Source organism: Macaca fascicularis, chromosome 13, assembly GCF_037993035.2.
Source record: "Macaca fascicularis isolate 582-1 chromosome 13, T2T-MFA8v1.1".
NCBI classification, from domain to species: domain Eukaryota; kingdom Metazoa; phylum Chordata; class Mammalia; order Primates; family Cercopithecidae; genus Macaca; species Macaca fascicularis.
In genome coordinates this window covers 113,261,375-113,274,648 of record NC_088387.1, presented here as the reverse complement: position 1 = coordinate 113,274,648, position 13,274 = coordinate 113,261,375, and the positions used below count along the sequence as shown (strand labels likewise).

At 42.7% G+C, this 13,274-nt stretch overlaps 1 protein-coding gene across 46 annotated transcripts in view; it reads right to left on the bottom strand.

Moving 5' to 3' along the window:
- The window catches only part of KIDINS220 (kinase D interacting substrate 220), a 117,680-nt gene extending 104,612 nt beyond the window's left edge, over positions 1–13,068 (bottom strand). For 12 of the 46 annotated variants that reach the window (XM_074012404.1, XM_074012408.1, XM_074012411.1 and 9 more), the window contains exons 1-3: positions 12,926–13,068; positions 2,480–2,623; positions 390–510 (exon numbers count right to left, since the gene is read on the bottom strand). In XM_074012404.1, the coding sequence (XP_073868505.1) occupies positions 390–510; positions 2,480–2,493 (135 nt within the window). In that variant the 5' untranslated portion in view covers positions 2,494–2,623; positions 12,926–13,068. Of the gene's footprint in view, positions 1–389; positions 511–2,479; positions 2,624–3,107; positions 3,157–12,925 lie in introns of all 46 variants that reach the window. The other 34 variants (XM_074012409.1, XM_065527461.2, XM_065527459.2 and 31 more) reach the window with 6 other exon arrangements.
- Positions 13,069–13,274: the final 206 nt, after the last annotated feature.

Here is a 13,274-nt window from a genome sequence, read left to right as displayed (position 1 = left end):
CAGCTGCTATGCAAGTTAAATGAGCTAAGATATAGAAAATATATACCAGAATATTTGCATAAGTATTCAATAAAAACATTAGCTAGCATAATATTATTATAATAACAACATTTTTATATCAACATTTCCTTAACAACTGAGTTAACATTAAATGAAATTAGGTACCACAAGTCAGAAAAAGTAATAATGAAGTAATTACTAAGTCAATTTAGCAGCTTTAAAAACATTTATACATCAGGCATGATGCCTCACGCCTGTAATCCCAGCACTTTGGGAGGCTCAGGCGGGCAGATAGATTGAGTCAAGGAGTTCAAGACCAGCCTGGGCAACATGGCAAAACCCCATCTCAGCTAAAATACAAAAAATTAGCCAGGTATGGTGGTGCACACCTGTGTCCCAGCTACTTGGGGGGCTGAAGCAGAAGGATCGCTTAAGCCTGAGAGGTCAAGGCTGCAGTGACCCCTGATTCTGCCACTGCACTCCAGCCTGGCCAATGGAGTGAGATCCTGTCTAAAAACAAAAAACAAAAGCAAAAACATGTATAACATTTGCACACTCATGTTTATAGCAGCATTATTCACAATAACCAACAGATGGAAGCAACCCAAATTTCTAGCCACAGAAATGTGCTATGTACATACAATGAAATATTATTCAGCCTTAAAAGGAAGGAAATCCTGTTACATGCTATAACGTGAATGAACCTTGAGGATATTATGCTAACTGAAATAAGCCAGTCACAAAAAGACAAACAGTATGTAAGTCCAATTACATGAGGTATCTAAATAGTCATATTCATATAAACAGAAAGTAAAATAGTCACTGCCAGGGTTTAGAGAGAGGGGGAAAGGCAGAGCTGTTGTTTAATAGACAGAATTTTGATTTTGCAAGATGAAAAAGTTCTGGTAGGCTGGATGGAGTGGTCACGCCTGTAATCGCAGCACTTTTGGGAGGCCGAGGCGGGCGAATCACTTGAGGTCAGGAGTTCAAGACAAGCCTGACCAACATGGTGAAACCCCATATCTACTAAAAATACAAAAAATTAGCCAGGTGTGGTGGCGCACAACTGTAGTCCCAGTTAGGAGGCTGAGGCATGAGAATCACTTGAACTCAGGGGACGGAGGTTGCAGTGAGCTGAGATCACACTACTTCACTCCAGCCTGGGCGACAGCAAGACTCCGTCTCAAAAATATAAAAAAATAAAAAACAGAAAAAGTTCTGGAATCTATTGCCCAACAGTGGAGAAATACTTAATACTCCTAAACTGTATCCTTAAAAATGGTTAAGATGGTAAAGACGTAAAATTTTATATTATGTGTTTATCACAATAAAAAATAAATAAAACTTTTTATATGTCTACACAAGATATATATGTAAGCAAATATATACAAACACATAAGTATATATACATACATATATAGTATAAAATAAAAAGTCACTCCTTATTCATCTTATCTACTGGCAAGAAATATCATACTCTTGAAAACACACACAGTTCTAAGAGACAAGGTTGTTTTCCTTAAGTTTTATAAACCAAACACATACCCTGACAGTCACAAAATTTACACAAAACCGTATTAGCACCTAAAATGTCCTGCCAAATAATAATAGCTTGGCTTGCCAGGCATGGTGGCTCACACCTGTAATCCCAGCACTTAGGAGGCTGAGGCGGGCGGATCACGAGGTCAGGAGATGGAGACTCATCCTGGCTAACATGGTGAAACCCTGTCTCTCCTAAAAAAAAAAAAATTAGCCAGGAGAGGTGGCGGGCACCTGTAGTCCCAGCTACTCGGGAGGCTGAGGCAGGAGAATGGCATGAACCCAGGAGGTGGAGCTTGCAGTGAGCCGAGATCGCGCCACTGCACTCCAGCCTGGGCGACAGAGCAAGACTTCGACTCAAATAATAATAATAATAATAATAGCTTGGCTTTTCATAATGAACTAAGATCCACATTTTTTAACTCATAACATTGAGGAGAAACATCTCACTTCAGTTAATGTTTATTAATGTGTTACTAAATATAATACCTAACCTATTTAACTCTCTAATAAAGATGTAGGGTTTTTAAAATCCCACAGTGTGTGGGACAAACAATGGAGGAAGATAGTGGGGGCTCATTAAAGAAAGTATTTCAACAATCCCTGATTTTGTCTGGTTAATCAAGATCAGGTCCAGATGATCTCTAAAGTTTCACAGAAGTACGTGATTTCAGTAATCAAGCTTCCTGAATATTAATTATTCCATCAGTGGGAAAAAAATCAATACATCTAAATTCAATAGTCAATCATTTATGTAAGTTAAAATGTACTCCAAAAACATGGATTTGAAGTACTTTTAACTATAAGACATTACATCGTAAGTACAGTGCAATATTACTAAGGGTTAGAACTACCTATTTCTTACACACTTCTATCCTATACGTAGTAGGTAGTCAACAAATATTTGTGAAAGAATGTAATTTTGCAAACTTGGTCTTACCTCATTTCTCTCATCTACGTCTTTGCATTTTTCAAGAAGAGCTTTCAGAGCAGGAATGTTTTCTTCCTCTACATAATTTATTACGCTCTGTGATATCAAAACTGACATTTTCACAGAAAGCTGCAGTTAACTTTCTTTGAATACCTGTTAAATTAGACAAAATACATATAATTTACAATCAGAAAAAAATTAAGTTACTATTAAATACAATATCCTTCTTAACATTAACCACATCCAAGGACACCTCCAGTGGCAGAAGTGAAGACACGGCTTCCGACGGCTCCCATAGCTCAGGTGTCAAAACGCTGCCACGACGTGTCTTGGGTTCACACTCAGCTCCGTCTTAACCTACCCGACACCCGACTCCAGATCCACCCCGGCCCTCCCCATCACCATCTAAAACGCTTCCCTGCTCCCCCTGCTCTCACCATCCCAGTCAACGGCAGCTGCAGGTCCATCCTTCCAAGGCCAAAAACCTTGGAAATGTTCACGACTTACCTCTTCCTCTTACACCCTACACTCAATCTATTAGCAGATCCTTTGGGCTCTACTTATAAAACACATTCCACATCTGACTACTACTCACCACTTCCATCACCGCCACCCTGGACGAGCCACCGTGACTCACCTGCACCACTGTCATCGCTTCCTAACTGGCCTCCCTGCCTCCACTTGACCTAGAAGAGTGGATTTTAAATGGTCTCACTGCAAATAAATAATTAAGTATGTGAGGTGATGAATATATTAATTAGCCTCATTTGATCATTCTACAATGGATACATGTATCAAAACATCACATTGTACCCCATAAATATATAAAATGTGTCAATTAAAATTACATTACTTTTTTTAAAACTTTAACATATATCAGAATCACCTGAAGAGCTTTTAAAGCGGATTCCTGGGCCCCACCGTCAGAGATTCTGACTCAGCAGGTCTGAGTGGGGCCCCTTACTCTGCATCTTTATCCAGCTCCCTGTGACACTGACACCACTGAGGAAGAACCACAATGTGGGCAGTACTAAGTCAGAGAATGACCTCTTTTATTCGAAGCCCTCTAAGGGCTTCTCAGAGTGCTCAACATAAAATGTTTTTACCTTGGCCAAGATAACTCTAAGCGGCAAGCCTCTCACCTGTGTTACACCTGTGACTGTAGCTCCTACCAATCCTTCTCACCCTTCTAGCTGCCTGGCCACGCTGAGCACCTGTCCCCCCTCACCAGGCCTCTGTGCTACTTTTCTGTCTGCCTAAAATTCTCTTCCACAGGACATGCACATGGCTCACCCCCTGACCTCCGTCAGGTCACCTGGTCAGAAAGTCTCACCTGATGTGGGATGTCAGGGTACCGACCCCACACAGGCTTCACTGTCGCCCTGCACTCTCAACCCTTTGCCCTGCTTTCACCACTCTCCGTAGCACTTGCCATCATCCGAAAAATTCATATTGTTCGCTGACTGTCTGTCTACCGTAACTACACTTTAAGTTTCAAAGGAGTAGAAATTTTATTACTGGACATCCAAATGCAAATAAACAAACCTCAATCCATACTTTTTACCACACACAGGTGCTAACTCAAAATTCACCTAAATATAATGTCTGAAAGTACAAAACTTCTAGAAGAAAACATAGATAACCTTAGTGACCTTAGATTAAGGAAGATTTGATATAACACTAAAAGCATGGTGCATAAAAAAAGAAAACTGATAGACCAGAGTTCGTCAAAATTGAAAACTTTTGCTGTTATGAAAATGAAATTGTTTGGGACTGGTGAATCCTTTTTTCCTTCCTTTTTCTCTACCCTTGAACAGGACTGTCTGTAACTGATATCCCATGCCCATTCCCCAACTCTATGTTGGAGCAAATAACTTGTTTCTTGGGTTTCCCAGGTGGAAAGGAATCATGCCTCCAGATGGACTACACCCAGAGCCTCTCATACCTGATTTAGATGATGAGATTTAAATGAGACTGTGGACTTTGGGTTGACGCTGAAATGAACTGAGACTTTTGGGGAGGCCTTGGGATGGAATGAATATGTTTTGACATGGGAAGGAAATTTATCTCTGGGGGCCAGAGGGCAGAAACTATCACACTCTATGATTCTACTTACATAGCATTCTGGAAAAGGAAAACTGCAGGGGCAGAAAAAAGATCGGGGCTGCCAGGGTCTAAGGCAGGGGAATGAGGTGGCTACAAAAGAGTACAAGAGAATCTGGTACATTAATGGCTGTTCTATATCTTGACTGTGGTGGCAGTTACACAATCATTCATTTGTCAAAATTCAAATCTGTCCATTAAAAAGGGGGAATGTTATTATATGTAAACCACAAATCAGAATACCTTACTTTCAGGGAGTATCTATTCAGAGCAACTTGAATTCATACTCTTGGGTTGAAAAACTTTTATTTTAAAACATGATGTTATTTGATCCCATAGTTTCACTTCTAGGAATTATTCTAAAAACATGAGAAACATGAACAATATTTTAAGATTTGAAGTAAAACAATTTTATCCTTAAGAACAAAAATCTTAGAAATGGATATTATATAAACTATAAAATTATAAAAATGCACAAAGTAGGATAATATACAGTCATCAAAATGTCTCAAAAATGTGTTACAGAAAAATACTCATGATAGCAGAAGTGGGGTAAAAGATTAAGAGCTATATATACAGCATCTCAGCTATTTTAAATACATACATGTTTAAATACTGGAAATAAAAAAAGAATAAATGGTGATGGGCATCAGTGTAATTTTTATTTTCCTTAAAACCTTTATTTCCTACATGTTCTGGAATGTGATGCTTCTATCATTAGAAAGCAGTGAGGGTTTTTATTAGCAGTCATCACCAACACCCACCTTCATTTGTTCCTACTCCTTCTAGGATCAAGCCTAAGGCCTCAGCAGGGCTTGCAGGATCTGGCTCTCCCTCTATATCAGTCCCAGCTCACCCCACAGCCCAGCCAAGCAGAAGAACTCAAATTCACCACACCTCCCCAGTGCTGCTCCACACGCCTGCCTATGCTCTATGTGCTCCTTCCATGTAGAACACCATTCTCATCTTTACTCTACCAAGGCATCCATGGCCCTCTGAGTCACACAGCTACCATTTTTCATCTAGTTTACCCCCTAAAGTGTGAGATCACCCAACGCCACACTCAGTGCCTTAGTTTAGGTCTACACCATCTATACTAATCAAGACCCCTAAGGTTGCAAGAAACTAATTTAAACTAGCTTAAGCAAAACAGAAAAATGTATTTGAAGAATACTGGTTTATTTCCCATAACCACACTACGGGAAGAGTGGGTGCCACTGGACCTCAAATGCCAGGAGGATTCTCTTTCTCTACTGGCTTAATCTACTTTCATTCTAGACCAACTACTTCTACACAAAGGGAAATATGGCTTTCCACAACCATCCAGCCTCAAATTAGATTGTTTATCTATTTTTTGAGACAGGGTCTCACTCTGTCACTCAGACTGGAGTGCAATAGCATGATCATGGCTTACTGCAGCCTTGACCTCTGGGGCTCAAGCGATCCTCCCACCTCAGCCTCCTTAGTTGGGACTACAGGCGCACACCACCATGTCCAGCTAATTTTTGTATTTTTTTTAGAAATGAGGTTTCACCATGTTGCCCAGGCTGGTCTCAAACTCCTGGGCTCAAGAGATCCGCCTGCCTCTGCCTCCCAAAGTGTTGGGATTATAGGCGTGAGCCACCGCACCTGGCCTAAATCAGATAGTCTCTAACACCAGAGAAAGCAGGCTATTCTTTGTTCCCAGATCCAGAAGTCCCAGAAAAGGGCTATGCCTGCCCAGGCTGGATCTGATGCACCCCCAGAACCAATCAACAAGAGACACAAAGTTGGGAAGGGGTTACGAGGTCACACGGTATTGGCACTGTTTCCAGAAAAGAGTAAACAGTTGTGATCTAGGCTGCAATCCTGAAAACGTCTACTATACCATCTCTCGCCCAGACCAACGTGACAGGCCAGCAACTTGTGCCTCCTCTCTCCAGTCCTGCCCCCTGCAATCCATTTGCCACACTGAAGCAAGACTGAACCTACAATACATTTTTCTTAAAACCAAGGTTGGGAGGACAGATGACAGCTTTACTACTTACAAGTTATTCAAGGAACTTACACCTTCTAAGGCTTTTAAAGCCATTGTAAAGATGCAAATACGCAATTCCTATGGAAAGCTTCGCTCTCCACAGAGCAGAGTGAAAACTTCTTGATTATAATGAGGGCATGCAGATCCTTCACAATCTGGCCCCACCTTACCATTCCGGCCTCATCTCTTTCTCCCCTCCCCAGCCCCATCCCTCCCACCATTTACACAGTCACATCTAACTTCCGGCTCCAGCCAGACTGATCTACTTGCAGCTCCTTCACTGCCCCACACTTTGTTCTTTCCAGACCTTCACACTTAATGCCCCCTCTGCTTAGAAAGTCCATTCTCCACGTATGTACGCCTGGACAGCTCCTACCAATCCTTAAGAACATGGCTCTAACAGATCTTCTAGAAGCCTTCACTGACTGGCTGCTTACCCCAAGCTGGGCCAGGCCCTGGGCTCCTCCACACCTGTGTATACATCTAGTCGTAGACTGCTCACATCACACTCAACTCTCCTCTTCATCTCATTTTACTTACTCTCTCCACATCTCCCTTAGACTAGAAGTTCTGGCAGCAGGATCTGCTTTATTTCTAGCACAATGCCCACACAACAGGGGGTGAGAGAGAAAAGCAGCCCCTGACTGTCGGGAACTGACCTGGCACGCACAGCCAGACTTGGTGTTCTAACGTAAATGCAACAATTTCAAAGAATGCCAACATCAAACAAGGTCACTCTGCCACCAGGATATGAAGACAAAAATAAGACTACTCTGGAATCATATCTGAACACAGACAAAAACATGAACACCACCCAAACCACAAAATGCTCAAACATCTTCCTATCCTGGCTAATATGAAGGATTGCTGCTTCTTTATCAATTACAGCTTTAGCCTTACTCCGTACCTCTCGCCTTTTTGTTAAGATTTTAAATATCCAATTGCAGAATTCCCAGTCCTCCTGCTTCCTGAAGCACCCAAGACTAAGCAAAGCTTTGCTTCCTTGAACTCTTCCCCGAATCACCTAACATCATCTCGAATCTTCTAAGTGCTTTCTAACAACCTCTTACAGAGACCCCCATCGTTCCCTAGGACAGGCATTCTCCTTCATTGCAGGGAGTTAATAAGACCAACTTTGTTCAACTAGAGGTACGGTCCTGGCAGTCTTTGACTAGAAGGCATTGACAGTGTTTAATAAATTTCACTGAATAATCTATTATTCAATGTCATGTTTGTAAGCACATAGGTAAGTACCTAGAAATTACAAAATAAAATTTGAACATTAAATCCACACCTGTTGATACATACAATAGTAAAACCAAGAGCACACTGTCATGTTAAGGAGTACGTGTGTAGTATAATGCTATTTGATAAAATAAATAAGACCCCCATATATGTATCTATCCAGTGTGTACACATGAGCAAAAAGAAAAGTGTGGAAGGACACACACCTGGCTGTAAAATTCGTTATCTTACCACGTAGGACTAAAAGGAGAAGATAATTAGCTTTGCCTTTACGCATCTTTGTGCTATATTGTTTTACTTGATACGTCTACATTCATTTTCATTAGAAAAAAATGTTTCATCACAGGTGGAAAACTACAGCTTCTCATCTTTCACATTTCAGTTTCAATGTTCACTTCAAAAAGGCCTTTCGGCTTAAAACGAAGCTGTCTAGTGGTCAAAAGTATGGACACACTGCCTTGGTTTGACTCCTGACTTTATTACTGACCATTGTATCATCTCGGGCTAGTTTCTTTTTTTCTTAATTTTTTAACTAATAGATAATAATTGTACATATTTACAGGGTATGTGTAATATTTGGATTACATGCATATGATATGTGATGATCAGAGTATTTAGGATATCCATCACCTCAAACATTTATCATTTCTTGGTGCTGGGAACATCTCAAATCTTATCTTCTAGCTACTTTAAAATATACAATAAAAAATTAAATCTACAATGAACTGTTAAGTATAGTACTGTGCTGCTGAACACTAGAGCTTATTCCTTCTACCTAACTGTATGTCTGTATTCATGAACCAATCTCTCTTTATCACTCCCTGTCCCCTGGGCTACTTTCTTCATCTCGGTGTCTGAGTTTCCCCATCTTCAAATAACTGCACGATTACATGCAATGGGATTAAAATAATACCTTACCCATATGAAGCCAATAAATATTAGCTGTTTTACATAATAACAGAATATGATCATTTCTTAACCACCCTTTCTTGGTAGATTCTCAATACCTGGATTGTTCTCTATTATGGAATCAGTTTTATTCCTTCATAACACTTTACTAAACTTGTAACTTACATATTTACCTTTTTTACATTTGTCTTTTTTTTTAAGCTACACCTGCTGGAATGGGACATATTTACCTGATTAATAGTTGTCTCTCCCACTAGAATATAAGCTTATAAAAAGAATGGATTATTTTCTTTTGTTCTATACCAAATACCCAACACTTAGCTTAATAGCTGGTTCATACAAGACACTATATTTCTTGAATAAATGGACATCAGTTGAATCTAATGTCCACAGCATTTCCTGTCTAATGGGAATATAAGGCTATACATTCTTTTGCACAATTAGCAAAAAAATGAATGTCTTGCCACCCGTTTTGAAAATGACAGAGGTAGCCAACAGCAATGGCAGAACAAAAAATTTATGTTGTAGTAAGCTCATTTTTAGAACTTGCCAATTTAATAGGCAAAATCTCTAAATGTATTCAAAATGCTTTCACCAAAAGGCCAATCGGTTAATAGATGCACCCTATAACTTTTCTCCAGTTACAGACACAGTGTATGAAAGCAACAACAGTGGCCATGCTGCCCAATGCTTACTTATTTATTATCCTCCAGATACGACACAGTAAGTTCTTGAATGTGGCTCCTCCCATGGTTCTCCTATCTCCAGCCCCTCTTTTCCTCCTCCCACTTAAGTCTCCAGCAATGATCATCCCTATGCAGTCCCCAGAGCCTACCCTGGTGCTGACATTCCTGGGCCTGGGTGGCAGCCCTTTGCCCCCTCCACACAGAGGCCTAAGCGGTCCTACTCAATCGTGTCCTCTTACAACCATTCTGTGCTCAAAACACCCCAACAGTTGTCTTCTCACTCAAAATAAAATCCCAGATCCCTACCACAGCTGACAAGGCCCTGCTTGATCTATTCCACCCCTTCCCCACCTCCCTAAGCTCAACTCTTCCTGCTCCTTCTCCTTGACTCTGCTCAGGCCACAATGACTTTCTGTACATACGTCACCTGGTCAGAGCTTCTCTGACCACCGTGTATAAGTGGTGTATAAAACAGCCCTCTCCCCTCTACTATATCCCCCTTCCATGGCCGTACTTTAAAGGTCTTCTTTATAGAACACCTAGCATCACTCCACATACCACAGACTTTGTTTTTGGTCTGCTTCCCCTAGCCAAACAAATGTAGCTCAATAAGAATAAAGACTATCTCTGTTTTGTTCACTGCTGAATCTCCAGCACTTAGAGAAGTGCCTGGTACACCACAGAACCCAGGATCGGTAGAATGAATGGACATGCCCACGCTGATCCAACTACCTGGAATGACTGACCCAACTTTAAGGTTCTTAACAAGCCAAAACATATCCTTCAAAACCCCACTCGCGGGTCACCTTTAAACTAACTTATGTATATATATGTATGTATGTATGTATTTAGTTATTTTTACTGAGACAGGGTCTGGCTCTATTGCCCAGGATGGAGTGCAGTGGCACATTCACAGCTCACTGCAGCCTCAAACTCCTGGACTCAAGTGATCCTCCTGCCTCACCCTCCCTGAGTAGCTGGGACTACAGGTGCACACCAACACACCCAGATAATTGTTTGTATTTTTAATTTTTGTAGAGACAGGTCTTGCTATATTGCCGAGGCTGCTCTTGAACTCCTAGCCTCAAGTGATCCTCTTGCCTTAGCCTCCCAAAGCACTGAGATGACAGGTGTGAGCCTGCACGCCCGGCCTTGAACTAATTTATTAAGGGCTGTCTCTCTCCTTCATTCTTATATCCCCAGAACCTACTACAGATCTAGAATAGGTAGAAACTTAATAGATAACTGTCAAATTGAATAACTGCGTAGGTATGCTAAGGATACCTCTTCTGGAGGACTTTGCCCACCCACAGCCCCTGCTACCCTCAACAGCCATGTTCTCTAGCATCAGCCATACCCAGGGATGGGCATATGATCTGTGGCATGAAACTGTTGAAAAAGATAAGCTGGGCCAATCAGACTCCTATCTCTAGAACTGGGAATTAGAAACCAGAGACTGGGCCAATCAATACGGGTCACACATAAAATGATACAGTTCTGAGACATCCAATCAGCAAAGAGAGAACACAACAGATATGAACAGAAAAGAGACTCCTCCTAAGTAAGAGAACAAATGTGGCCCCTAAAAGGAGGTCAGGGCTGCAGTGAGCCAAGATCACACCACTGCACTCCAGTCTGGGCAACAGGGCCAGACCCTGTCTCCAAAAAAAACCAAAAAAACAAAAAAGTTGCCCCAGGGAGATGTAGAAAATGGAGCTACCTGGGATCCTGACTTCTGACTCTCAATCCCACAATCTCCTTTTCCTTGAAGTAAAAGATTTAAGTTTCTGTTCTTTGTCTTCTAACAGTCCTGACAAATACAGCAGCACATAAAATGGAGAAACTGACAGTTCTTGAGCAAAAGCAGGAAGAAGGGGATGGCACATTCATACATGATCCTATAAAAATTAATCTGGCAGTGTACGTGACCCAGACTGGAAAAAAACACGAAGAATCAGGGCCCTAGATGCCAGTCTAGGAACCAGCAAACAGGCAGTACACAGGAGGGGCCGTGGGAATAGAGAAGAAACGAGAGATATTAACTTGAAAAATATAAAATCCCCAATATTTGAATTTTCTGACCTACCAAAATATCCAGAAGAGATATTCTGGATACAAAGATAAAAGTAACTATGTGACTGGATGGAAAAGAAAAGAACAGGTGGAAGATGACCAGATGCCCAGCATAAGTGACTGAAGAATGGAGGTGCCCTTAACAACAACAACAACAACAAAAACACAGGAGAAAGAGTAGACTTTCCTCTACTTAGTTATGCTTCCTCCCTCCCACCACCCCAGCTGGGTGAATGGGGCTATGGGGTGCTTTGGCCAGGCTGAATTTGAAGTGTCCCAAAAGAGCTAGGTTGGAGAAATCCACCCAATACTTGGAAAAATATATCGTTGACACTCTGTGTGAATGATCTCGAAATTATTCACCTAAAGGGTGTAGAACAAGGATTCTCAAACTTGTGTGCATCAAAATTATTTGGGAAGCTGCTCAAATACACATATTCCCTGAGCTCCTCCCCGGGAGAATCCCATTCCCTAGATCTGGGGTGGTGCCCAGAAACTGACATGTTAACTAACACCCCAAAATGATTCTGATGAAAGTAGTCCATGCTAGTAAAGCTAGAAGAGAACAAAGAACACACCTGGCCACGGCATTTCCCAACCTGGGCTCTGCACTCAACACACCACGGTGGTTTAAAAACGCCTGGTCCTCAGTGTTGTCAAAATGTGGACAGGAACGAACCTGAAGGGGTGATTCCCGAGCCACACCTCAGGCCGAAGGAATGGGAATCTCTAAAACGCTAAGAAATCTACATTTTTAACAAGCGCCCATAGGGAGCAGATACGACTGCATAAATAGTAATTCAAAAAAAAAATTCTTCATCGGTTTAAACCTGTCAACTTGAAAGAATAAAAATTCCAACATTACAAAGTGATGAAGAAATTATTTCCCTATAAATAAACCCTGGAGGGGTGGACATCAATGGCTTGCACTATTTTGCCAGGCGTTTAAAAGCCTGCACAGGACAATGGAGCAATGGAGCCCACGATAAAAGCAAGGGAGAAAACAACACCTCCCGGCCCGTGGAAGCCTAGGAAGAGGAACCTAGAACGATTAGCGGTACCAGCTAAGGGGGCTCTCAAGGTGGTGGATGTGCCAGAGGCTGCCTGGCAAAAGAAAAAAAAACGGTTTTACCAACACCCTTCACCCCAACCCACCCGAGGGGCTCCGAGGAGACAGACCACCTGAGACTCCAAGGTCAGAGACCTTCCCGGCGCTCCAGCAAAAGCGGACTCGCCCCGAAAACCGGGGCCCGAGCGTCCCGGGCCCGCGCCTGGCCCTCCCCGGGACCCCCGGCCCGAGCGCGCCCCTCCCGCGCACTCTCCAGTTGTCCCACCTCCCCGCCCGGATGCCCCAGCCCGGCCTCGCGCCCATCTCCTCCCCAATCCCGCGGAAAAGCCCCGCGGACCGGCCTTCACACTGACCGTCTCCCAACCTGGTCCTCGGCTGCGGCGGAACGGGCCCACTCGGCTGCAGGCGATGTCAGAGGACGGGAAAGCAAGAGACGGCGACTGCAAACGCGTCGCCCTCACCACACCCGGCGGCCATATTCGTCTCTCCACGAACTGACAGATCACGTGCCCTGGGTAGGGGCGGGACTCCGGGTTGCCACGCCCCCTGGGCGTGAAGGGGTGGGGCGTAGAGCAGGCGGGGCTGGAGGGGCCGCGGGACGGGTACACCCGGGACCAGCGCCGCAGGCAATGTTTTTCACTGTCATTGTCACTCTTATTACAGTTAATTTATTATCCCTATTTGCCATTATAATAAACCTTA